The sequence below is a fragment of the Primulina tabacum genome, chromosome 6 (assembly GCF_025594145.1).
Source record: "Primulina tabacum isolate GXHZ01 chromosome 6, ASM2559414v2, whole genome shotgun sequence".
Classification (NCBI taxonomy): Eukaryota; Viridiplantae; Streptophyta; class Magnoliopsida; order Lamiales; family Gesneriaceae; genus Primulina; species Primulina tabacum.
In genome coordinates, this window is record NC_134555.1 from 1,314,808 (window position 1) to 1,338,797 (window position 23,990).

The 23,990-nt window shown below is 40.2% G+C and overlaps 2 protein-coding genes and 1 non-coding gene across 6 annotated transcripts; all 3 read left to right on the forward strand.

Moving 5' to 3' along the window:
* The first annotated feature begins 14 nt into the window (after nt 1-14).
* LOC142548510 (DNA glycosylase/AP lyase ROS1-like) lies at nt 15-8,994 on the forward strand. Of its 3 annotated transcripts, none has more exons than XM_075656866.1 (6): nt 15-520; nt 594-1,296; nt 7,965-8,030; nt 8,082-8,196; nt 8,280-8,318; nt 8,806-8,994. In XM_075656866.1, exons 3-6 carry the CDS (start codon nt 7,983-7,985, stop codon nt 8,922-8,924), a joined length of 321 nt encoding a protein of 106 aa, XP_075512981.1. In that variant the 5' UTR covers nt 15-520; nt 594-1,296; nt 7,965-7,982; the 3' UTR covers nt 8,925-8,994. The 3 variants fall into 3 exon arrangements, with proteins under 3 accessions (XP_075512981.1, XP_075512979.1, XP_075512978.1); XM_075656864.1 differs by having other exon boundaries at nt 597-1,296; XM_075656863.1 differs by having other exon boundaries at nt 15-1,296.
* Nucleotides 8,995-14,374: 5,380 nt separating this feature from the next.
* LOC142548511 (serine/threonine-protein kinase CTR1-like) lies at nt 14,375-23,062 on the forward strand. 2 transcript variants are annotated; one of them, XM_075656867.1, is made up of 16 exons: nt 14,375-15,162; nt 16,189-16,490; nt 16,574-16,718; nt 17,047-17,150; nt 17,321-17,529; nt 18,816-19,262; nt 19,355-19,395; nt 19,617-19,685; nt 19,777-19,877; nt 19,947-20,031; nt 20,158-20,256; nt 20,450-20,518; nt 20,609-20,740; nt 21,284-21,378; nt 21,838-22,035; nt 22,741-23,062. In XM_075656867.1, exons 1-15 carry the CDS (start codon nt 14,545-14,547, stop codon nt 21,947-21,949), a joined length of 2,628 nt encoding a protein of 875 aa, XP_075512982.1. In that variant the 5' UTR covers nt 14,375-14,544; the 3' UTR covers nt 21,950-22,035; nt 22,741-23,062. The 2 variants fall into 2 exon arrangements, with proteins under 2 accessions (XP_075512982.1, XP_075512983.1); XM_075656868.1 differs by having other exon boundaries at nt 14,376-15,162; nt 18,834-19,262.
* Nucleotides 23,063-23,554: 492 nt separating this feature from the next.
* Nucleotides 23,555-23,635, forward strand: TRNAL-AAG (transfer RNA leucine (anticodon AAG)). The gene has a single exon. It is a non-coding gene; the product is annotated as a tRNA-Leu (tRNA).
* The last annotated feature ends 355 nt before the right edge of the window (nt 23,636-23,990 follow it).

Here is a 23,990-nt window from a genome sequence, read left to right on the forward strand (position 1 = left end):
TCATTATTTATCCTTCCGGAAATATATCTTTAAATCAGGGACAAGGAATAAATGAGATAGAATTTCAGAATTGGAGGATAAAGATGGCATTTTTACTGGCTTTAGAAAATTCCCCTAATGCAAAAAGTACCGATAATTGCTGTTGAAGGAAGTAAGATAGGATTTTCACTCCGTTTTGCCACTGGGAGATGGATTCCAGAGAAGATGACATGGGTCCAGAATTGAAAGATGTCTAAATTAATTATGCTTGGATTCCTACAACACCAGCAAAGCCCGACTCCCAGCAAAGCAACTAATCTGCTGTAATTGGAAAGAAAAACACCTAGTTGATGCTAATTGGGTGGAACCAAACGTATTCATTGGGTGTTGCTCTAAAACTATACAGTTTTCCAAAAATTTGGTACGAGAAACTCAATGCCAGGCAATTCCTGCATGTCCTGGTTAGTGACAGCCGCCAGAGGGTTCAAGTCTCGGCAAGCAGGGGATACCACAAATTCCCTAGTCCATGGAGACATTATAGGTATACATGACAAGTTTTCCATAAAGAACAACAGATGGAACAATGACTTGATGGAAATCTTTTTCGGATATAGCAGAAGCAGGTGCCACCTCAGCAGCAGCTGATAATGCAATTGCAATAACGGATTTTATCGCAGCCGGTTTTCACCCTCTTTATTTTTAACAGTAGTTGGCAAGCTACAATCGGTACTATAATAAACTACAAATAATTATAAGACAACTTCTTGAGCATGATCAAACATTTGATGCAAGAATGTCATTAATCAAATTCTATTTTGTACAGCTATGAACTTCCAGATTCACATCCTCTACTAGAAGGGGCTAGCAATATTGTAATAAGTTTTTTAAGCATCTACATTTCACAATAGTTACTTATTATGCTAGTTATGAAATTTTGTTTGTGCAGTTGGACAAGTGAATAGCGGATGATCCTTGCCCATATCTACTTGCAATATGGACCCCCTGGTAAGGATACTTGACAAGTGGGATTTTCAGACTTGTACAAAACCTTTCTATGAGTTTTAGATTGATATGGCTCTTGTGACATACCCAATTAATGAAGAAAATTGGAACTAATATTGGCTTCTACTCAAACTAGCTTTCTAGCTAACAAGGTTCCACCAAATGTTGCACATCAGGCGAAACTATGAACTCTATCAAACCACCAGAAAGACGATGTAGCTCCCAAGAGCCTGAGAAACTATCACTGATAAAACTTGTTTATCATGCAATTGCATACATTAAGCAAACTCCGGAACTGTTAGGGGAACTCTTCTGGTATGATGTCATTTATCGTATCTGATACTCACGGGAGATTTAGGGTCCGATCCACGCAAGCGTCACTAATCCAGACACGGGCTCCAAAATTACCCTGGGCCTGAAATCACAAATAAGACCGTTAGGAGGGGGCCAGGAGGGTATCCTGGCGTAGCCCCTCCGACGCTCAAGTCAGAGACTGAGGATATATGGGGGAGCAGCTAAGGGCGCTGCTGAAAATAATATAGTGAATCCAATCACTGAACACTCAAACCTGGTATTTATAGGAGAATACATGGGCCCTTGATGGGCTTGTCTTCCTTTTGAGCTAGGGATGGGCCAAGGGTAATGGGCCCATCCATGGGGTATCACCAGTCTCCCCTCCCGAGTCGAACTGAATCGTAGGTTCAAAGTTCGATTAGATGTGTTGTCCTCGGGTCACCGGGTACGAGTTGTGTATTTTCTTCCGGTCGTTTGTCAGTCTCCAAAGATTTGGAAACAAATTAAATCATATCGCAATCTTGTTAGAGTTTTCTCTTCAATTCGTTCACCAGCTCTCCCCCCCCATGCCCGAGTCCTCGCCTCGCTACCCTCGCCGAAACCCCATTCAAGCTCGCCCAGCCCCACGCATCCAAGCGCCCAGCCCCGTGCGCCGCGCTTCGCCATCCTCCCGCTCGCCCAGCCGAGCCCCCTGCCCCTCGTCTCCTGCCGAGCGCCCATCCGAGCCCCTCGCTCGCCCAGGCACCCAGCCCCGCGCGTCGCGCCTCGCCATCCTCCCGCTCGCCCTGCTGGGTGCCACGCTCGCCCCTCGCCCAGGCCCACACGCCCGCCTCGCCTGCCTCGCCGTCTCCCTGCCCAGCCGAGCTCGCCCAAGCCCACGCGCCAGCTCCTCGCCACGCTCGCCCCTCGCCCCCTCGCCTGCCAGCACCTCGCCCAAGCTTCGCCCTCGCCACCTCGCCCCCTCGCCTAAGCTCGCCCAGCCGAGCGCCCACGCTCGCCTAGCCAAGCACTCGCCCTCGTCGAGCGCCACGCTCGCCCAGCCAAGCTCTCGCCCGGCGCCCCCAGCATGCCTGCTCGCCCAGCCAAGCTCTCGCCCGGCGCCCCCAGCACGCCTGCTCCCCCAGCCAAGCGCTCGTCCCCTCCGAGCGCCACGCTCGCCCCCGCAGAGCGCCACGCTCGCCCAGCCAAGCGCTCGCCCGGCGCCCCTAGCACGCCTCACGCCGCTCCACCCTCGCCCAAGTGCGCCTGCTCGTCCAGCGCCCCCCATCTCGCCTCGCACACCCGCTCAGCCCGCAGCCACTCGCTCGCCTCTTCACGCTCGCCCAACGCATCGAGCGCTCGTCCAGTACGTTGAGAATTTTGATATATTCCCTTGCGAATGGTTGTGTGATTTCTGAAAAAATTATGGGGGCGTTGCCCCCACACCCCCACGACCTGACCGGGCAGGTCGATCCCCGTAAACTCTGCTCCCCGTAAACATCTTTTGTTATCGACTAACCAAATAAATTTTTCTCTTCCCAAACTTTGCTCCTCTGCTAGGCGATGTCTTAGCAGGAAAATAAAAACTCAACATCTCCACCCTCTAACTCCTCTGCTAGGTGACACCTTAGCAGGAAAAATAAATTTAATTCTTCTCATCCACTCTTCTCCTCTGCTAGGCGATGCCTTAGCAGGAAAATAACATTTTTCTCCTCTCAAACTCCGCTCCTCTGCTAGGTGATGCCTTAGCAGGAAAATAAAAATTCACTACCCCCACCCTCTAGCTTCTCTGCTAAGCCGGGTCTTAGCAGGAAAATAAAATTCAACTCCTCCATCTAACTCCTCTGCTAGGTGATACCTTAGCAGGAAAATTTAAATTCAACACCTCCACCCTCTAACTCCTCTGCTAGGCCGGGCCCTAGCAGGAAAATAAAATTCAACTCCTCCATCTAATTCCTCTGCTAGGTGATACCTTAGCAGGAAAATAAAATCAACACCTCCATCCTCTAACTCCTCTGCTAAGCCAGCTAAGCCGGGCCTTAGCAGGAAAATAAAATCAACACCTCCATCCTCTAACTCCTCTGCTAGGCGATGCCTTAGCAGGAAAATAAAGTCAACACCTCCACCCTCTAACTCCTCTGCTAAGCCGGGCCTTAGCAGGAAAAATCAAACTCTCACCTCATCATCTCATAACTCCTCAGCTAAGCCGGGCCTTAGCAGGAAAATAAAATCAACACCTCCACCCTCTAACTCCTCTGCTAGGCGATGCCTTAGCAGGAAAATAAAGTCAACACCTCCACCCTCTAACTCCTCTGCTAAGCCGGGCCTTAGCAGGAAAAATCAAACTCTCACCTCATCATCTCCTAACTCCTCTGCTAAGCCGGGCCTTAGCAGGAAAATAAAATCAACACCTCCACCCTCTAACTCCTCTGCTAGGCGATGCCTTAGCAGGAAAATAAAATCAACATCTCCACCATCTAACTCCTCTGCTAAGTCGGGCCTTAGCAGGAAGAATCAAACTCTCACCTCATCATCTCCTAACTCCTCTGCTAAGCCGGGCCTTAGCAGGAAAATAGAGTCAACACCTCCACCCTTTAACTCCTCTGCTAAGCCGGGCCTTAGCAGGAAAATAAAGTCAACACCTCCACCCTCTAACTCCTCTGCTAAGCCGGGCCTTAGCAGGAAAAATCAAACTCTCACCTCATCATCTCCTAACTCCTCTGCTAAGCCGGGCCTTAGCAGGAAAATAAAATCAACACCTCCACCCTCTAACTCCTCTGCTAGGCGATGCCTTAGCAGGAAAATAAAATCAACATCTCCACCATCTAACTCCTCTGCTAAGTCGGGCCTTAGCAGGAAAAATCAAACTCTCACCTCATCATCTCCTAACTCCTCTGCTAAGCCGGGCCTTAGCAGGAAAATAGAATCAACACCTCCACCCTTTAACTCCTCTGCTAAGCCGGGCCTTAGCAGGAAAATAAAATCAACATCTCCACCATCTAACTCCTCTGCTAAGCCGGGCCTTAGCAGGAAAATCAAACTCTCACCTCATCATCTCCTAACTCCTCTGCTAAGCCGGGCCTTAGCAGGAAAATAGAATCAACACCTCCACCCTTTAACTCCTCTGCTAAGCCGGGCCTTAGCAGGAAAATAAAGTCAACACCTCCACCCTCTAACTCCTCTGCTAAGCCGGGCCTTAGCAGGAAAAATCAAACTCTCACCTCATCATCTCCTAACTCCTCTGCTAAGCCGGGCCTTAGCAGGAAAATAAAATCAACACCTCCACCCTCTAACTCCTCTGCTAGGCGATGCCTTAGCAGGAAAATAAAATCAACATCTCCACCATCTAACTCCTCTGCTAAGTCGGGCCTTAGCAGGAAAAATCAAACTCTCACCTCATCATCTCCTAACTCCTCTGCTAAGCCGGGCCTTAGCAGGAAAATAGAATCAACACCTCCACCCTTTAACTCCTCTGCTAAGCCGGGCCTTAGCAGGAAAATAAAATCAACATCTCCACCATCTAACTCCTCTGCTAAGCCGGGCCTTAGCAGGAAAATCAAACTCTCACCTCATCATCTCCTAACTCCTCTGCTAAGCCGGGCCTTAGCAGGAAAATAGAATCAACACCTCCACCCTTTAACTCCTCTGCTAAGCCGGGCCTTAGCAGGAAAATAAAATTCAACGCCCCCACCCTCTAACTCCTCTGCTAGGAGATACCTTAGCAGGAAAATAAAAATTCTTCTCTTCCACTCTGCTCCTCTCATCGCCGACTCTGCTCCTCTGCTAGGCGATGCCTTAGCAGGAAAATAAATATTCTCCACCTCAGCCTCTACTCCTCTGCTAGCCGATGCCTTAGCAGGAAAAATTTAACTTTTCTCCCCCCCACTCTTCTCCTCTACTAGGCGCAGCCTAAGCAGGTAAAATAAAATTCATATAATCCTCATAATACAAGAACAACCACGAACTTAATATAAGAACTTGGCTTTATTAAATATCAACTGAACGTAAGACAAATTCAGGAACGAAATACATCAAAAATGAAGTAAAGATGTTCTCTAAGGTGGTAAGCGTTCTCATGCCTCTTTAGAGCCTTACCCAGCGCATTCTCCAACTTTCCTCTCAGCTCCTCTTGTACCTCCACAGGACAAAGTTACCCATTTTGAAGCTTCTCCGAATGACTCTACAACTGCAAGACTGAGCTCAAGCTTCCATGCGAATGCTCGTGACTTCTCTTTTCTTCTTCCTTCACGATTCTTTCATAACAACGACGTGCGACTTTTTGGTCCCCGCACAGGACTCCAACTCCTCTTCCCACAGGAAACTTAAGCTTCTGATGATAACTGGAAGCTACTGCTCTAAAATCCTTCAGGGCTGGTCGTCCTAGAATTCCACTATACGCTGACTGGGTATCTACTACAGTGAAGGCTATCACCTTTGTTACCCGCCGAGGATCAGTCCCCAAGGATAGGGGAAGAACAATCTGACCCAAAGGCAAGATGACGTGTTCTGCAAACCCATACAGCGGGGTGGATACCGGCTCAAACTCAAATCCTCTCATCTTCATTTGATCCAACGTGCTCTTGAACAAGACGTTCACGGAGCTTCCATTATCAATAAATATCCTTGCCACATCATAATTGGCAATGGTGGCCGTCACCACCAAGGCATCGTTATGTGGAGTCACAACGCCCCGGAGGTCTTCCGGCCCAAAGCTGATGACGGGGTCTTGTGGTAAGTCTGCACCACTATATATCTCAAAGTTCTCCAATTTTCTCCCATGTGCTTTCCGAGCTCGCCCAGAGTCTCCATCAGTAGCACCCCCGAGATCATATGAATCATTCCTCTCGTAGGGTGGTTATCCTTATTCATTCCCCTCCTCGGTTCCACGAGCTCCTGAGGGACATCTTGACATCCACCTTCCCCTCTCTGCTCACCCATCCTCTGATTTATCCATGGAGGGCCTTGACCACGCCTAGGGGGCGAGCGAGACCTTTGTCGACTCCTTAATGAGGATCCTTCTCGTCTATCCCGTGAAGATAATCTAGCACTGTACCCAACCCTTCGCGACTTCTCCCACCTCCCCGCGGGCTCCCTCACCTCCATCACCTCGTCCCGACTCCTATCTAGGGGAACATGGGATGAGAATTGTCTTCTACTACTAGTTCTGTCTTCCTCTCTTTCCCCCGCACCCCTCTTCCTTCCTCCTTTCTCCGCTCCCTCAACTCTACTTCCTCCGGGCCGGCTCTCCATCCTTCTGTACCGTTGGGCATCTTCCAAGTTTACATATTTCTCAGCTCGATCCAACAGATCATCATAGCTCAACGGAGGCTTCTTGACCAACGACTTGAAAAACTCCACTCCCCTCAGTCCTTGTGTGAAGGCACTTATCATAATGTCAGGGGTAGCCGCTGGTATTTCCAGCGCTGCACTGTTGAAACGCTGGACAAATTCTCGCAAAGTTTCATTCTCTTGCTGTTTCATCACGAACAGGGTCAAATAATTTTTCTGGTGCCTCTTGCTGCTGGCAAATCTGTGCAAGAAAGCTGTAGCAAAATCGTCAAAAGACTGTATGGAGTTGGGCTGCAGGGTATTAAACCATTGCTGGGCTGACCTCACCAACGTGCCCAGGAACACCCTGCACCTGACTCCATCTGAATATTGATGTAACATGGCCGCATTCTCAAATCTCCCCAAGTGTTCCTCGGGGTCAGTATGTCCATCGTACTCTCCCACATTCGACTGTCGAAAAGTTGGAGGAAGTTCTTCTTCTAAAATGGCTAGTGAAAAGGGACTTCCTCTCTTGGGTGCCGGTGCTCTGCTTCCCAACTGCTGCCTCAACATCTGTATCTCCCTCCACATCTCCTCCATCTCCGGATTCTCCTCACTTGGGAGGGGTCGCGTCTCCTCCACCCTACTCTGACTGCCCTTCACATTCTCCTCTCGCTCCTGGCGAGCGGCCTGCTCTTCTGCAAACATAGACTCTTGATTCCTCTTCATGGCCTCATCCACTGTTCGAGTGATAAATTGGCCCAGCTGTTCCAGGGTCAAGTTTCCCACATTCTCATTGGGATGGGTTTGCTCGACCCTCGTCTCGTGGATGGGCTGCTCAGTTCTGGCCTCTTGACGAGGTTGTTCATGTCTCGTCTCAAGATGCGGTTGTTCTTGTCTTGTCTCAACATGAGATTGTTCGGGTCCCCTCTGAGGACGCGATGATGCCGAGGTAACTCTTCTACTTCCTTTCTTGCCTACCATCTCTACGTCTCAACTCAAGTGTTCCCACAGACGGCGCCAAGTGATACTCACGGGAGATTTAGGGTCCGATCCACGCAAGCGTCACTAATCCAGACACGGGCTCCAAAATTACCCTGGGCCTGAAATCACAAATAAGACCGTTAGGAGGGGGCCAGGAGGGTATCCTGGCGTAGCCCCTCCGACGCTCAAGTCAGAGACTGAGGATATATGGGGGAGCAGCTAAGGGCGCTGCTGAAAATAATATAGTGAATCCAATCACTGAACACTCAAACCTGGTATTTATAGGAGAATACATGGGCCCTTGATGGGCTTGTCTTCCTTTTGAGCTAGGGATGGGCCAAGGGTAATGGGCCCATCCATGGGGTATCAGTATCCATGAAATTTTTTTATCACATAGAACAACTGATTGGCAAATTCCCAAGCCAATGTATAGAAACTAATACGATCACTCATAACAGATACCTTGCAGAACAGCTATGAGGGGAAGTTTTCCACTTAATGGTACATACTTCCAAGTAAATGAGGTAAAATATGACCAATTCTTAGTTCTGATATAATTCCCTGCCCATCTATAGGTTTTCTCTGACCATGAAAGCAGCCTTCATCCAATGGATATTCCAAGAGAGTTGTTATGGAACATGCCAAGAAGAACAGTGTATTTCGGAACTTCAATACCAACAATATTTAAAGGTAAAAGAAGGGCCATAAACAACACGATAACTTAACACACATATCGAGAGACACTGACACTAGCATCTATTTCTTGTTATCAGGGCTATCAACAGAAGGAATCCAATATTGCTTTTGGAGAGGTATGTGCGGATATTAGATTGTTTACATTTTAACTTCTTCCACTTGAGTTATGTTATATTTTTCACGGTTGTTAGACAATTAATAAAACGTCCTTGTTACTTCTCCTATCCTTTTTACTTAACCCATTTTATCTCAGTGAAAAATGACTATTTTTCAAGCTAAAATTTATATTCATGCGCCATTAGACAACTTAAACTTGTTAAACCTTGGAACTAAATAATTTCCAGCAAACCTCACAGCTACATTTTGGTACAAAACCCATCATATCAGAAGATAACAGGTATGAAATGAACATGATAGTTTCACACTATTTGTTTTGAGCGAGTGTATACTGCTCATATAACACCTTTATTCCCCATTAGAGGATGTTAAATTCACATTGTAAAAGAGTGATATTTTAACTGACTGTATTGTTGTGACAAATTCTATGAGCTAAGCTATCAACCAGTCAAAGTTGTTAATTGTTCACTTTATATTTTCCCGCAGGGTTTGTTTGCATCCGGGGATTTGACAGAAAAACAAGAGCACCACGCCCCCTCATTGCCAGATTGCACTTTCCCGCTAGCAAATTAGGCAGAGAGAAAAGAAAGACAAGTGCGAATTAGATGGAGTTTGCACTTCCTTATAAAAATTAAGTACTCATACCACGCAATACCAAGGTGTTGTACCTGGAGCCCAATGCACCAGAATACGAATCCACTCCAACGCCTTAAGTGCCCTCACCACTGTTGTATGAATGCCTGGTGCTTTCCTACCAGCACCCCAGTCGCTGGCAAAACTCGGAAAATCGTACTAAACACCCAGGGCATCCGAACAGAATTACTTTGTGTATGAACACAAGTACAGAACATTTCCCCTTCATTTGTTCTTTGCATTTTTCCTCTTCTCTCTGGGGCCTCTAAGTCCGTGTTGGTCAGCAGGATCCTTCTAATGCTATTGCTTGATGAGTATCAAAAACTGCTAAAAATCAAGGCAATTTAATTTTCTGACAAGGAGGTCATGCCAAACTTATCCTATGAGCAGCTAGAGAGCCTCGGCGAGATTCAGAAGTCAAAGCATCCCAGAAGTAATAAATCAGCTGCCCTTTGTTTTTAATTTCTGATAGTTAGCCTTCAAATTTTAGGCATCTGACACAGGCAGTCCTCAAAGTAACCGTAAGTCTACACAACACCCATTAAAGCCAAACTAAAGTATCCGAATCCACGATACACAATAGAACTATCAGCTGTACTTGAAAATCTATACTCGGGACCATGACGTCCAACACCCCGCCATATAGATGATGAAGATTCATTGTATCTATCACCAATATATTGAGACGACCCATAATCAAATCCACGATGTCTAATTCCATGTGTACCAGATGTTGAAAAATCAAATGATCTATCAAAACATGAAAGTTATAGCCTTATATCTTATCTTTCTAATGGAAGTGGTCTCACAACAATTGGATCAATATACAAGACATTATACTAAAAACCACAACTACTGCCACATTTTTCATACCGTTTCTGCACTTCCATTTCCTATTTGGCTCAAGATCAATTTTCTATTCTACACATTCATTTCTATAATCATCAACAACTATAAAATATAATACCAATAACATAACCATTCTATTATCATTCCAATAAACATAACCATAAACAATAACCATTACCATACCTTACCGTAATGAACCATGAATATCTCATAACCATATTTTTTAAACACCGAACCGTTCCGCTCGGCCGTTCCGTTCCGCTTCGCCGTTAAATCGCCGATAAAACGTCGAAGAACAGCGCTACAAAACAATCACCGATTTGTCCTGGAACTTTGGAACGGCAGTCACCGTTCCCGTTCCGTTCCGACCGAATAACGGCCGTTCCGGCGAACCATGAAAGTCCCCAACAATTGCATGTTCTAGTGCATCAGCCATCACTCGCATTACAATCTCACAATCACTGTGGTTTCCTAACATCACTGATTACGCGTTACCTTCGACAAAAAAAAAAGATAATCAGGAATACGAACACAACCAAAATGTATTCGATATGCAAAAACTCGAAGTATAAACAGTTACCGATGAAATTCTACCTGCTGAATTTGTATTTGAAAACTGATCGAGAACATTGGCTTACGTGTTTTCTTTCGATGAATATATTAGAGACGACGCATACCATTTGAATCACGCACAACTCACCCCTCGGAAGGATTTGGCGTGAAACTTCTAGTAGACCGTGTTTGTGCTCGGAGTTAGATTTGGAAACTGTTGTTGCTTCATGTCTACGGCCTTCTCTCCTCTTTTGGATTCCGTTTTCGAATGCGCGCCGCTCGGCGGGTAAGATATTGGACGCGAGGGTAGTAAAAAGTGGGCCGGCGGTTTATATTTAGGGCTTTGTTGAGGCCCATTGAAACTTGCTTTATTTCCTTATTTTACCGTAAGATCCATGTTTTGGTACGGTACTTGAATAAAATTATGTATAATTAAACAAATAAAAAAAAGTTAATTTTGAATTTTATTTTTTTGCTACATATAAATTCGGATGTAAAGTAATAAACTGAGTTGATCTTAACTTTATGATTGATATATAACCTCCTATATAAAATGGTGATTATAGTCCATATCTGGTTAAAGATTAAGTTGTCGTCGACCCGGACGGTACTCGTAGTTTCAAGCAAGAATGTACACAGTAACATAGGTCACCTCATTTTTCAATGAGTAGGTCTATTGGGACACGTTCTCACGAATTTTTATCTGTGAGACGAGAATCCTACCTATATTCACAATAAAAAGTAATAATTTTTCATGGATGACCCAAATATGAGATCAGTCTCACAAAATACGACAGTGAGATCGTCTCACACAAGTTTTTGCCATTTCCAATTACACCTTACTCTTTTATTTTTCTTGCTCATTATTTTTATATATAAAATCAATAAAGTTTGTCCGAGATCACTTCATTTATTATATAAACAAAAAAACCTACATGGACTATCTCTAACTTGTCATTAAACTTGCAGTACCGACCAACTGAGCACCACTCACCAAATTATGCTATGAGATTTCAACATAACTAATGCTAGCTAGTAGGCTCTTGTTAATTTATTGGCTCTCTTTCTTGTATTATTTCAACCTTAATTTATTATTATTATATGTCCAATTGCAAATACTAAAAACTGCTGCCGTCGAATTCAAGTGTATTGCCTCAATAATGTTGTCTTTGTGCGTATCGGCCTTCACGATATTTGAATTCCCCAGACCCACTAGTTTGGGGAATATACGAATACCCCCAATAATGACCATTATTATAATCGTGTTTTAATCCACTTGCGAGGAAAATGTGGATGGTGAAATGAATTGCTCGAGAAATTGCAAATTTTCTAATGCAACTGTGCTAACACAGCTAAGCTCTCGCATTCAACCAATGATTTTCACTCTGTGAGGCAAGATAGATATCCAGACACACTAAAGTTTTGTAAATTCAGATGATGAGAATCTGGGATGGATTTGAAAGTGTTATTCTAACTTGAGCTCGATTAACATATTTTTAGTGTAGGAGAGAATGGGCAAACCATATATTCTTTCTCTTCGGTCTGAGTTAAATTTTATGTCAAAAGTTTAATGATAAAAAATAACGAGTTTAGATATATAATTATTAAAAATCATTATTTACACTCGAGTATTTGAACGGTAGACACTAGAACTCGATGAGAGGAGCTTGAGTCAAACTTTGAAGAACCACTCCCGAGCTGATTGGCTGTCTTGCACTGCAGTAATTGTTAGAAACTATTTTGTGGACTCGTATAATATGACTAATTGTACATGGACAATCTATCTAATAAAAGTCTTAATAAGGTGATATAATTAATTATAAGTTTCCAATGTATTAAATATATGATATGATCAATCTTATGTGTAGAACTTTAACTTTAATTAAGTAATTTATGATAGGTCGAAGACTGCTAAGGTTATAGTCTCCGAGACACGGAAAATTATAAAGAATATATAGATTACACGTATTATAAATCTCTCTCATTCTCCAATCTGAGTCAAGAACAAGGTGATCGATTATCTGTTACCTTGAAAAATCCATAATTGTAACCTGTCAAATAAATAATCTGTCTTCTAAAGCTTTTGCTGTGATTTGTGTTGAATGATGCGTTGTTGTCCAAATTATGAACTCCTCCATTCTTCTTTCGTTTCATTGTTGTCCGGTGCTTCCTTCACTACCATAACTTCCCAGTCCATGGTTTGGTCCGACTTCTCAAAATTCCGAACATTCCCCTCGATCGTATGCGCATGACATTTAATTTCGGTTCCAACTCCAATCAATGTAGCGTGGCATTATTGCAGTTTTCTCATGTTTAGCCTATTGTTTTTAGTAAACTGGTTAGAGTCATTTCTTTGTTGTTGTCTCATATGTGAAAATAAATTTGAAATAAAGTTGATGAATTCATTGATACATTTGTTTTGTTTATATATAAAATAAAATTAATATTAAGTAAATTTCAAATCCATAAAAAATATAATTACATTTATATAAATTAACAAGTGATAAATTTGAAATCCACCTAACATAAATTTATATAAGCTATCAAATAGATCCTTAAGAGGAAGTTCGAGTTGGTGCACTAAATGATCGAAGATTAATCAATCGTTATGAATTTGAATGTTATTAGGGATGTAATCGAGTCGAGCCGAGCCGAACTTTTGAATGTTTGAGCTTGGTTCGTTTATAATCGAGCCGAGCTCGAGCTTTATTTAACGAATATATGCATGGCTCACGAGCTTATTCAAGCTTTATCGAGTCTAAACAAGCTTAATAAATATGAATTATACATTTAAATTTTCATTAAATTAATTAAAAAGTAAATTATATATTTAAAGAAAAATATATTATTCTAATTAAAATTTGTAAATTTATTATAATAAATAAATTTAATAGATTTTTCTATATATTTCATAAATAATATGCAAAATCAATAAATCAAATATCAAAACTATTATTTTTTCATCTAAAAGATTACTACTGAACTTACCAACGAATATGTTCACGAGCTAACGAGTCGAATACTGTAAAGCTTGAGTTTGATTTGTTTATCTTAACGAACCTCATTAAACGAGCTCAAACGAGCTTTTATCGAATCGAACTTCGAATAGCTCACAAACGGTTTGGTTCGTTTACATCCCTAAATGTTATATTCTAAAATTTGGGTAAAATTAAATCATAATTGCACCAAGAATGTTTCCAAACGCAATGAAATCAAGTTTTAATTGTTTACTAGATGGTTTATATAATAAAAAATAAAGTAATAATTTTTTCAATTATGAGGTGCGGCGGGACTCACTCAAATTGCATCCACACCATATCATGCCGTGCGATGTATTTTTTTGATCACGGTTTTATTTAGTAAATTGAAAATAACAGCGAGATAGTTCGATTTAAGCCATTTTTTTAAATAATTTGACCAGTTCCAGGTCACCTAATCACACACACACATATATATACAAGTTTGGTCGACATATATAAAGTTCAAGATGATACATAATCACTGTACACACTTATATGAACATCGATTATATGACGCTCATTTATTAGATATGATTAAATATAGAAAAATTACACATTCAATAGGTGCATATATCTTATCGGTGCTAACATGAACGTGCACAAGAAATATATAACATTTCAAAACTATATATATAATTATTCCAAACACAACTTTGAATTTTTTCAAATCAATTTGAAGTTATCATCGCCAGATTCGTTAATGGCAAGCACAACCATAATATTTTTCTTCTCTTGAAACAAATTTGTTTTAAAAGAAAATTGTAACAAATCCATTTAACAAATATTATAAATTTGAAAAATTTGTGAGAGACGATATCACAGGTCGTATTTTGTGAGACATATTTTTTATTTGGGTCGTCCATAAAAAATATTACTTTTATGATAAGAGTATTATTTTTTATTGTGAATATCAGCATGATTGCCTTGTCTCACACACAAATTTGTGTAACCTTCTCAAGAGACATGTACTTAGAAATTTAAAATCCGAAAGAATATTTCGATTAGTCCATTTGCCAAAAGCACCCCCCCTCTCCATCAAACGCAAGACGAACGAAGAGGAGACGAAGTGGTGCCAACACAATATATAGTATAGGGAAAGAGCGATAAAACCATGCCATGGCGGTTTTTCAAATTCCTTGATTCGATTTGGTAGATCAATCTGTAGAAATCCATGGGAATGCCTGGCAGACGATCGAATTATACTTTGTTAAGTCAAATTCCTGACGAATCACTGTACCAGCCACCTATATCTGCCGCAGGTGGAGGAGTAATGGTGCAGCAGCCGTCTTACTACGAGCCTCAATCTGGAGATAATAATAAACAGAAGATGGACAGGACTGCATTTGACTGGTATCCGATTGATCAGCGGATGATTCAAGCGCAGCCACCGCAAAACCGGATCGGAACGACGGTGTTTCCTTCGTCTTTTGGGTTGCAGAGGCAGTCTAGCGGGAGTAGCTTTGGTGAGAGCTCAATTTCTGGAGATTATTACGTTCCTTCTCTGTCGAACCCCGAGGTGACGTCGGGTAGCTTGAATGACGGTGGCGGCGAGTTCTGGGTGAAGGCGGTGGAGCTATCCGGTGGAGGTGGTGGAGAGTCGTCGTCTTCGAAGAGCTGGGCGCAGCAGACGGAGGAGAGTTACCAATTGCAACTGGTTCTAGCTCTTCGTCTCTCCTCAGAAGCTACCTGTGCTGATGACCCTAATTTCTTGGATCCTACTCCCGACGAATCCACATCACGCGCTTCCTCTTTCTCCGCTTCCGCTGAGGCCATTTCCCATCGGTTTTGGGTAAATAAAGCAACGTTGGTTTCTTTAATGAGTTTTTTTTTCTCTCCCCGACTATTTATGAAAGTGCTTTCTTTTCTGGGCGGATGAATTATACAAGGATAATTTACTAGACAAAGAATTGTTTGATTGGGTGGCAAATTGGTAGCAGGATTACCCAAAGTCATTTAAGATATTAGTTTCCTCTAAAGATGAAAATTTAGACCTTTTTTGAATTCTATCAATTTATGTAGTTTAAGAATATTATATTGATCACTGTAAGACAGTCGAGTTCAATTTGCTGCATGAGATATGGGTAGAAAATGAAACAAGGATTGCAAGGTTTTTCACTTGGGGATTTAGGTTGGTGGCTGCTTTGATTGGTGTTGGAAATTGAGTAAAAAGTAAGATTTGACAATTAGGGTTGAAGCTATGGTGTAGGTGACTGTAAGAACTAAGAACATTTGTTATCACCCTCTAGAATCTAGGCACAGAGGATGTAATTGCTAAAATATTGATTTTTGGGCAACGGAGGATTAACAAGCTGTCTTTTGTGCATGTTGAGAGATTATATAATTATTTGCTTGTAATTAATAAATTAGGCATGAATATCCATGTGGCCATGAATAGATTGATTGCTAGAATATAGAGGCACACCATTCTGACCCTTTGTCTTTATAAAATATATAACGCGGTGGTCAGATTCAGACGCAATTCTCCCTTGGTTTGGTGCTCCGAATCCAGATTGAATGAACACTTAAAATCAAAACAATAGGCTTTTAAGAAGTTGAGGTTCTTATTAGTTCTTACACTGAAAAATAGGTTAAATGAATAACAAATTTGGAACTGATGACATGGTTAAAATTTGCAACGAGATTTATATTCAAGAATCTCAAGGGTTTGTCTTAGTGATAGCTTGATCACGTTGGCTTTGTTATGGTGCATTGTGTAATTAAATAAAATATCTGTAGCAAATTGTGGTTTATGTTCTGCTATAATTTTCTACAATTGCTACATTTCTTTATTTTCATTCAATTGCTTTAATTTCAGGTAAATGGCTGTTTATCATACTTTGATAAAGTTCCCGATGGATTTTACTCTATTCGTGGGATGGATCCCTATGTTTGGGCAGTGTGCTCTGATCTTCAGGAAAGTGGCCGTATGCCATCTCTTGAATCACTGAAATCTATTGATTTTGACAGTGTCTCTTCAGTTGAAGTGATTTCAGTTGATCGAAGAGGTGATCCCAGCTTAAGAGAGCTACAGAATCGGATTCATAACATGTCATCTAGTAGCATCACCCCCAAGGAAGTTGTTGACCATATTTCAAAGCTAGTTTGCAATCATATGGGGTGAGCATAGTTCCCATTGAGGATTCCAGCAAACCTTTATCTTTTATATCGCATGAACAGTTACATTTTGTTGTCTTTGTTAGGGGTGCTACTTCTAATGGCGAAGATGACTTAATATCCATATGGAAAGAGAGCAGCGATGACTTAAAAGATTGTTTGGGGTCAATTGTGCTCCCCATTGCTAGCCTGTCAGTTGGGCTATGTAGACATCGTGCGCTGCTATTCAAGGCAAGTTTTGATTTTATATCTGTTAATTATTTTGTCTATTGTAGTTGCATAGTCTGGAAGTGCAATTTTTTGGTGGCATCAAAATACCCACGTGATCTATCATTGTCCCATTTTTGGGTTTTCACCATTTTCTATTCAATAAAATTTATCCGATTCCCTAAATTCCTGTCTACTTTTGAGATTATTTTCCAGCCTCCACTTGTAATATATTGACTCATGCGATTCTTCTGTCATCTTATTCTATTGCGAGCTGTTTTCTTTGTTCATTTATCATTCTGTGGAGAATAGAAATTGCGACCAATACATTATCATTCTATCACACTGACAGGTTTTAGCTGATATTATTGGTTTACCATGCCGAATTGCAAAAGGATGCAAGTATTGTACCAGAGAAGATGCTTCCTCATGTCTTGTTCGATTTGGTCTTGATAGGTTTACTTACTACTTTTAACTTGAGCCATTCTCATTAATCTTCAGTTATTTTTATTCTTGAGGTTGTTGGGTAAGCTACTTTGTTGGTAGAAGATGTCTTTTATCTTGTCTTATGTGCTACAAATAGAGTTTGCACTTGCTATGACAATATAACTGCTTTGCCGCCACAGGGAATATCTTATTGATTTGGTTGAGAAACCAGGATGCTTATGTGAGCCTGATTCGCTGCTAAATGGTCCTTCCTCTATCTCAATTTCTTCACCATTACGCTTTCCACGATTCAGACAGGTGGAACCAACAATTGATTTCAGGTCACTGGCGAAACTGTATTTCTCAGACTTTCAGTCCCTCAATCTCGTGTTTGACGATTCTTTACCAGGTGATCATCTTTTGAGTACACTTTTCATGTCTGATCTAACTTGCTCTGGATGATTTATGGTGAATCTTTACAACCTGCCTTCGGTGTATCTTATCCATAAGCTTCCTTATGGCTTCTGAAATTCACCGACCTTCTCATCGTTTTTCTTATTGACATAAAGTTTTTAGCTGCTTTACATGATGTTATCAGACTAGCATATCTTACAGGAACCAATGTGTGAAAGGAAAGAACATCTTACAAGTTACATATTGATGTGACATTGCTAACTAGATAGACTCTATGGATTATGAAATAAAATGAAAATGGCAAGCCTGTAATTTAGGGAGTACAAAGAATAATTAGAAATTTATAACTCGCATCAAATGTCAAAATAGACAGATGATTTACTAGTGTAATACCCTTGTCTTCTGATTGTTCTACTGTCTTGGACTGAGAATCAATTACATGACTGTCACTGACTTGGGTTTGGCATCAGGCGAACGAGAAGCTTTTTGAATGATCAATATAAGCACTGCTCTGTGTTGCCATCTGTCGTAACTGCCACTTGGTTGTCACCTATGAGCTATGGAATTATCCTGTGCATCTCTTGCGTGCTCCACTACAATGGAATATAATTTGGAAGCCCTAAACTCCTCTATGACTGTTCAGCCTCTTCATCCCTGAGTGATGTCTTCTGTCCACTCAACCGAATAAGTTGGTTTTAACAGATGGAATGATTTCTCTACTTTTTCTTTTCTTCCGCTTCACCCTCATAGGAACTAGGAAGCTCAATTCGCACTAGCACGACCCACTATAATCACAACAAAAACTATAGCCGATGCAGTCCCGTGAATAGAAATTATTGCCTTACACTGCGACCTTATTTTTCTGCTCAGAACTTGAATTCTTGTGACGCATAAGACCTCCTTTATTGAACAGCCATTAAGTAATATAATCCTAGCAACCACTCTCAATTTTGATTTTTTTTCCCGTCTTTCATCCTTGTTTCATGTTCGACTTCCAGTCTTCTTCTAACTCCTTGTGTGGCTTTCTTAAATATCTTCCAGTTTGCAATTGTTGATTGGATCTTAAATCGAATTCTCAGCACCATCTTCTATTATCAAGTGACTGACTGGCATCTGTATTGATTCTCTTGGCTATAGTTTGATCAATGTGTGTTCGTTACGAAACTTCATTTTTTTTTAGTTTCTACTCTATTACTCTTGTTTTCCACTTATCTAAGCTTTAGGTATTTGTGCTTTAGCTGATACATTAAAATTGTTGGTCTGAATTACGACTTTAAACAGTTTCCATTTTTTGGACAGCTGGAACTGTTGTTGATGGAGACAACGGTGATTCCAAGTATCCCAAGCACTTAGACAGATCTCATACTGATAGAAACAGCTCTTCTCCCAGCACAAGTAATCTTGATTTGCCGCCATTTCCCACAAATTCGTGGATTAAGGTTCGTGACAAGGAACTATTGCTTTCCAAACCATCTGATGCCCATAATTTGGTGAGCTCCATGGACACCGTCAAAGACTCGGTTCCTTTCCAGAACATTGGTCTATTGGGGAATAGAGATGGTCTGCCATTTACTGGTTTGATGAATGCAAGAATAAGTAAAAGTAAAGAAGCAGGATTTGTTGAAGCACAAGTTTTTCCAACGAAATCTATTAGCGACTTCCCATTTGACACTGAAGATCTGAACATTCCCTGGAGTGATCTTATTATAAAGGAGACCATTGGGGCAGGTCTTTTTTCACTTGCTCATGAACAGTTCGTTGTCCAACGATTGATTCTTTTGCTTTGTATGCCTAATAATGTGATTGGTTTGCATTCTCAGGTTCGTTTGGTATAGTTTATCGTGCTGAGTGGAATGATTCAGTAAGACATCCATCTTTTATTGTTCAAAATTGTAAAAAAGTGATGATTCTCTCGTGTCCTTGAATTTATTCTCCATTTATTGTTTTCTTCTTTTTGCTTGCAATCCTAAAACCATCATTTTATTTGTTATCGTACTATTTTCTTAATATTTTTTTCTCTGGATTTTATACTGGACTTTGACATCAATAATTTTTAATCTTACAATCAAAGACATCTTTCAGGAAGTTGCCGTGAAAATACTCATGGAACAAGACTTGCATGCAGAGAGATTCAAGGAATTTTTACGAGAGGTTAGTACCTGCTCTCTCTAACCAACTCTAAATATTCTATTGCTGTTTTCCTCTAACCTCTGTGTGTGTGTGTGTGTGTCTGTTGAGCTAGGTGGCAATAATGAAAAGATTGCGTCATCCAAATATTGTGCTTTTTATGGGTGCTGTAACTGAGCCCCCAAACCTGTCCATAGTTACGGAATATTTATCAAGGTAAATGTTAGTCATTCTAGTTGAACTGCACTGTAATTTATTTTAAATGTCTATACTTTTCATTTTCAGAGGTAGTTTATACAAACTTTTGCATAAACCTGGTGCAAGAGAAGCGTTGGATGAGAAACGGCGATTGAGTATGGCTTTTGATGTGGTATTCCTTCGGCCCTTCAATTATATTTTTAGTTTCCTTCTTGGATAAATGAAGCCTTTCTTCCCATCACATCTCTCTCCCCATATCCCTTGTTTTTTCCTTGATTAAACATGCTCATTTATGCAGGCAAAAGGGATGAACTATCTTCATAAACGCAATCCTCCCATTGTTCATCGAGACCTGAAATCTCCTAATCTTTTAGTTGACAGAAAGTACACAGTGAAGGTAAAGACTTAGGCCATTTTCTGCTTGTGTTAATGGTGCACCTTGTATGCTCATTGACTGGAGGCTGCAACGGGTCTAGCATATGAGTGGATGCAGCATAGTATTTTCCTACTAAACATAAGCTGAAATTGTTTTTTTCCCTGAAAGGATGTTTTGTTCGCACAAGAACTTACCTTCCTCGTGTTTTTTTTAGGTCTGTGATTTTGGTCTTTCACGTCTAAAAGCAAATACATTTCTTTCGTCAAAATCTGCCGCTGGGACTGTAAGTAATTTACCAAAATTGGATATGGTCCTTTAGTTTTGGCTTATTTAGAGTTCATTGACTTAGGTAAACTTCTTTCCTTTCTGGTAGCCTGAGTGGATGGCACCTGAAGTTCTCCGTGATGAGCCATCAAATGAAAAATCAGATGTATACAGTTTTGGTGTGATCCTATGGGAGCTGGCAACATTGCAGCAACCCTGGGGCCACTTGAATCCAGCACAGGTTGGTGAACAAGCTCTGATATTCTGTGATTAAATATTGAAAACTATCATTTTTTTCGTTGCATAGGCAAAATATTATTGTTAAATTAGCCATTGGAGAGGTTGTGGAACAGTTAACTTTGAAAAAGATGAGCATTATGAGCTGGATCTGTTAATTATTTATTGAATAAAATGTCACACATTAATATATCAGCAGCATTTGAGCGTTATGCATCACACTGTGGTATTATGCTGGAACATAAATTCAACTGATAGGAATGCTTCTGTTCAATGATTTTGAAGTTGAAGTGGGTTCCAAGTTTTTATTAACTGGGACATGTAAAAGGTGGCCAATAAAATTACTAGGTCGTGGAGCAATTGGTTTCTTAGATTTAGGTTCTAAATTCGAGTCTAACCAGATCTGTACTTGTGTTAAAAAAAACTGAGATATGTAAGATAGCGGTCATGTGGAATGTAGTGGCTTTATGTTGTTTCTTTTGGTATTTTTTCTCAAGTATTTTTTGAGAAGTGATATTTTATTATCCCTATTTCTTGAACCTGCAAGGTTGTAGCAGCTGTTGCTTTTAAGTCAAAAAGGCTTGAAATTCCACATGATACAAATCCTCAAGTAGCAGCTATAATTGAAGCCTGCTGGACCAAGTGAGTGAAATCTGTGGTTTACTTATATTTTTTGGAGAGCATAAGATTGGTTTGAGTGGATATGCTGTTGGACTTATTATTTATATGATAATTTAGTTGCTGCACTGAACTGATGATTAATTTTGGTGCTCCTTAATTTGACCCTAAATTTGGTTCACTTGCATTTTGGTCTATATATTTTATTACTTGATTTAACTTGTTCTTTCTGCTTTTATTCTCTATCTTTACACACTTTTTAGATGCATGAACATATTTTCATATGCTGGCAATTACTTTTCTCTTATATTTTGCTAATTCAAAATTAAGAAATTTTATGTAACTTGTAATGTTTTTAACTGCTTGATGTTTATGTTATTAACTGATTTATACTACCAAAGAAATTTTGAGGTAAATCTGCTTACATCTGAATTCATAGATGGATGTGCTATTTTTTACTCGCTTTAATATATAATACTGCAGTGAGCCATGGAAACGCCCCTCTTTTTCCAATATCATGGAATCTTTGAGAACATTGATCAAGTGTCCTGCAACTACACAGCCTAGTCGTGCAGAAATGTCGTTGCTTTCGTGAAAGTTTTTGTTGCAGGAGAGCAAATAATGTTCATGTGCTTAAGACTATTCTGATCTAATTTCAGGCTGGAGGACTACCTGGATTGTGTAAGTTTTTCAGTGTAGAAGCTTAACTTTCCTTACTTAATAGTTTAAGGTAAAAGTTTTGTGAAGCAACAGGCTGAAAAAGGAATTTTTGCCCCCTTGTAGTCTAAGCGATGGACATCAAGAATGTCCTCGTAAAAAATGGAGATGTGAAAACATTCATATGCCCATTACATTGTTGGTAGATCGAATATGTGGACTATATTTTATAACTCTATTAGCTTGCGCATTTGGATGGATTGATTTGATCTGGTTGGAGGAATTTGATTTCAAGAAGGGTTTAAACACACATTTTAATTAACTCGTTATCTTCATTACATTTGAAATTTATCACACTTACTAATAATGCATTTAATTAAATCAACTCAACCTAGTCAAATGGATAGAATATGATCTTAGGTATGTCAAATCTATTAGTATCTAGTTTCCTCCTTCTGCATGGTTATGTGCATTGTCATGGTGTCTCGATTTTGATGGGAATGAAAATTGCAATTTTTATGTAACACAAGAAGAATTGACCACCTACATGTTGCCATTTCTTTACTTAGACCACTCATAGTTGTTGAAACCGTAGGCCATATAAGTCGTCTAATTGATTTGTTTTTTACATACTAGATTGAGAGATGCCGGTTGACAAAATTGGCCGATATTTACATGTTATCACCTTATTTGACTTAAAAACTAACCCATGGCTCGATGTTTCTGCAGGTGTGCCCGTGTACATAGTAGCTCACATGAACTTTGGAGAATTCAAGAAACAGTCATTGTGTAGGAGGAACCATTGAAATTGTTTTGCTATTAAATCATGTCAGCGCTAGGATGAAAAATGTTTGTATACGTGTCTATTAGAGCTTGTCTGTTTTGCAAGCAAAAACTTGTTTAGAGGAAAGATATTATGGTCGCACACACCATTCTTGGTGTGCTTGTGTCTACGCAACGATGTATCAATCATTCGAGGGGTAATATTGATCCATTTCACTTCCTTTTTTCAAATGGTACAGCTTCCTTGTTAATTGACAATTCAGATCCAGGATTCTCTTTCTTCAGAGCACACATTGCCATCGAATTTAATGTACGGAATAGAAAGGTAGTGACGATGTTGTTTTTTCTGCTTCTCGGTGCCTTAGGTGGGGATACTACTGAAAACCCATAAAGCATAAAGGGTAAGGGAAATTGCTTTTCCACATTGTTTAAGAAATGAACTTGGAGCATATATTTTTAATTGTTCCAACAAATACTTAATTGCTATTAGTGAGAACGTGTTTGGTATGACAATATTCGTAAGATTGAATATGTTGATAAAAGTAACTTTCATCAATAAATCTACATTTTAATAACCTTTCTACGTTGGAGTATTAACAACAATGAATGAGCGTTTTCCGGTTTTGTTCACATTATATTTTTGGAAAATATCAAAAACAAATGTGGGTTTTAAGTATATTTCTATTTCAGTATCTGGAAATATACGTGATAATACTTTTGTATTGGATATATAAAAAAAAAATTGATTAACTTCAAAAGTGTTGAGATGGCCGAGTTGGTCGAAGGCGCCAGATTAAGGTTCTGGTCCGAAAGGGCGTGGGTTCAAATCCCACTCTCAACACATGAAATTTATAATATTTTCCCGTCTGCGTCATTTTTTAATTTGGCACAGCTCTCTCCAAAGAATCAAAAGTTAGGGCCCATCCACCACGGCCCAAACCATAGTTTCGTCTTTAATTTAATTTTGAAGATTATTTTATATTTTTCTTATATACAAAACTGAGTAACTTTCGTCTTTAATTTAATTTTGAAGATTATTTTATATTTTTCTTATATAAAAAAACTGAGTAACTTTATTTTTCACTCATTTTTTTAAACACAAATTTATGAATGGAAAAGGAAAATCAGACGGACCAATTGCTCTGTTCGATCTCAACTGTCTAGCCTAGATATTTCTAAGTTGTATTTGAATATGA

Excerpts from the sequence above, each read along its gene's own strand:
- LOC142548511 (XM_075656867.1), top strand. The coding sequence starts at position 14,545 with ATGGGAATGCCTGGCAGACGATCGAATTATACTTTGTTAAGTCAAATT. Across the intron at positions 16,491-16,573 it reads CTAGTTTGCAATCATATGGG|GGGTGCTACTTCTAATGGCG; the intron begins GTGAGCATAGTT and ends TGTCTTTGTTAG. Across the intron at positions 17,530-18,815 it reads GTTTGACGATTCTTTACCAG|TTTCCATTTTTTGGACAGCT; the intron begins GTGATCATCTTT and ends GACTTTAAACAG.
- LOC142548510 (XM_075656863.1), top strand. The coding sequence starts at position 7,983 with ATGAGGGGAAGTTTTCCACTTAATGGTACATACTTCCAAGTAAATGAG. Across the intron at positions 8,197-8,279 it reads AATACCAACAATATTTAAAG|GGCTATCAACAGAAGGAATC; the intron begins GTAAAAGAAGGG and ends TCTTGTTATCAG. Across the intron at positions 8,319-8,805 it reads CCAATATTGCTTTTGGAGAG|GGTTTGTTTGCATCCGGGGA; the intron begins GTATGTGCGGAT and ends ATTTTCCCGCAG.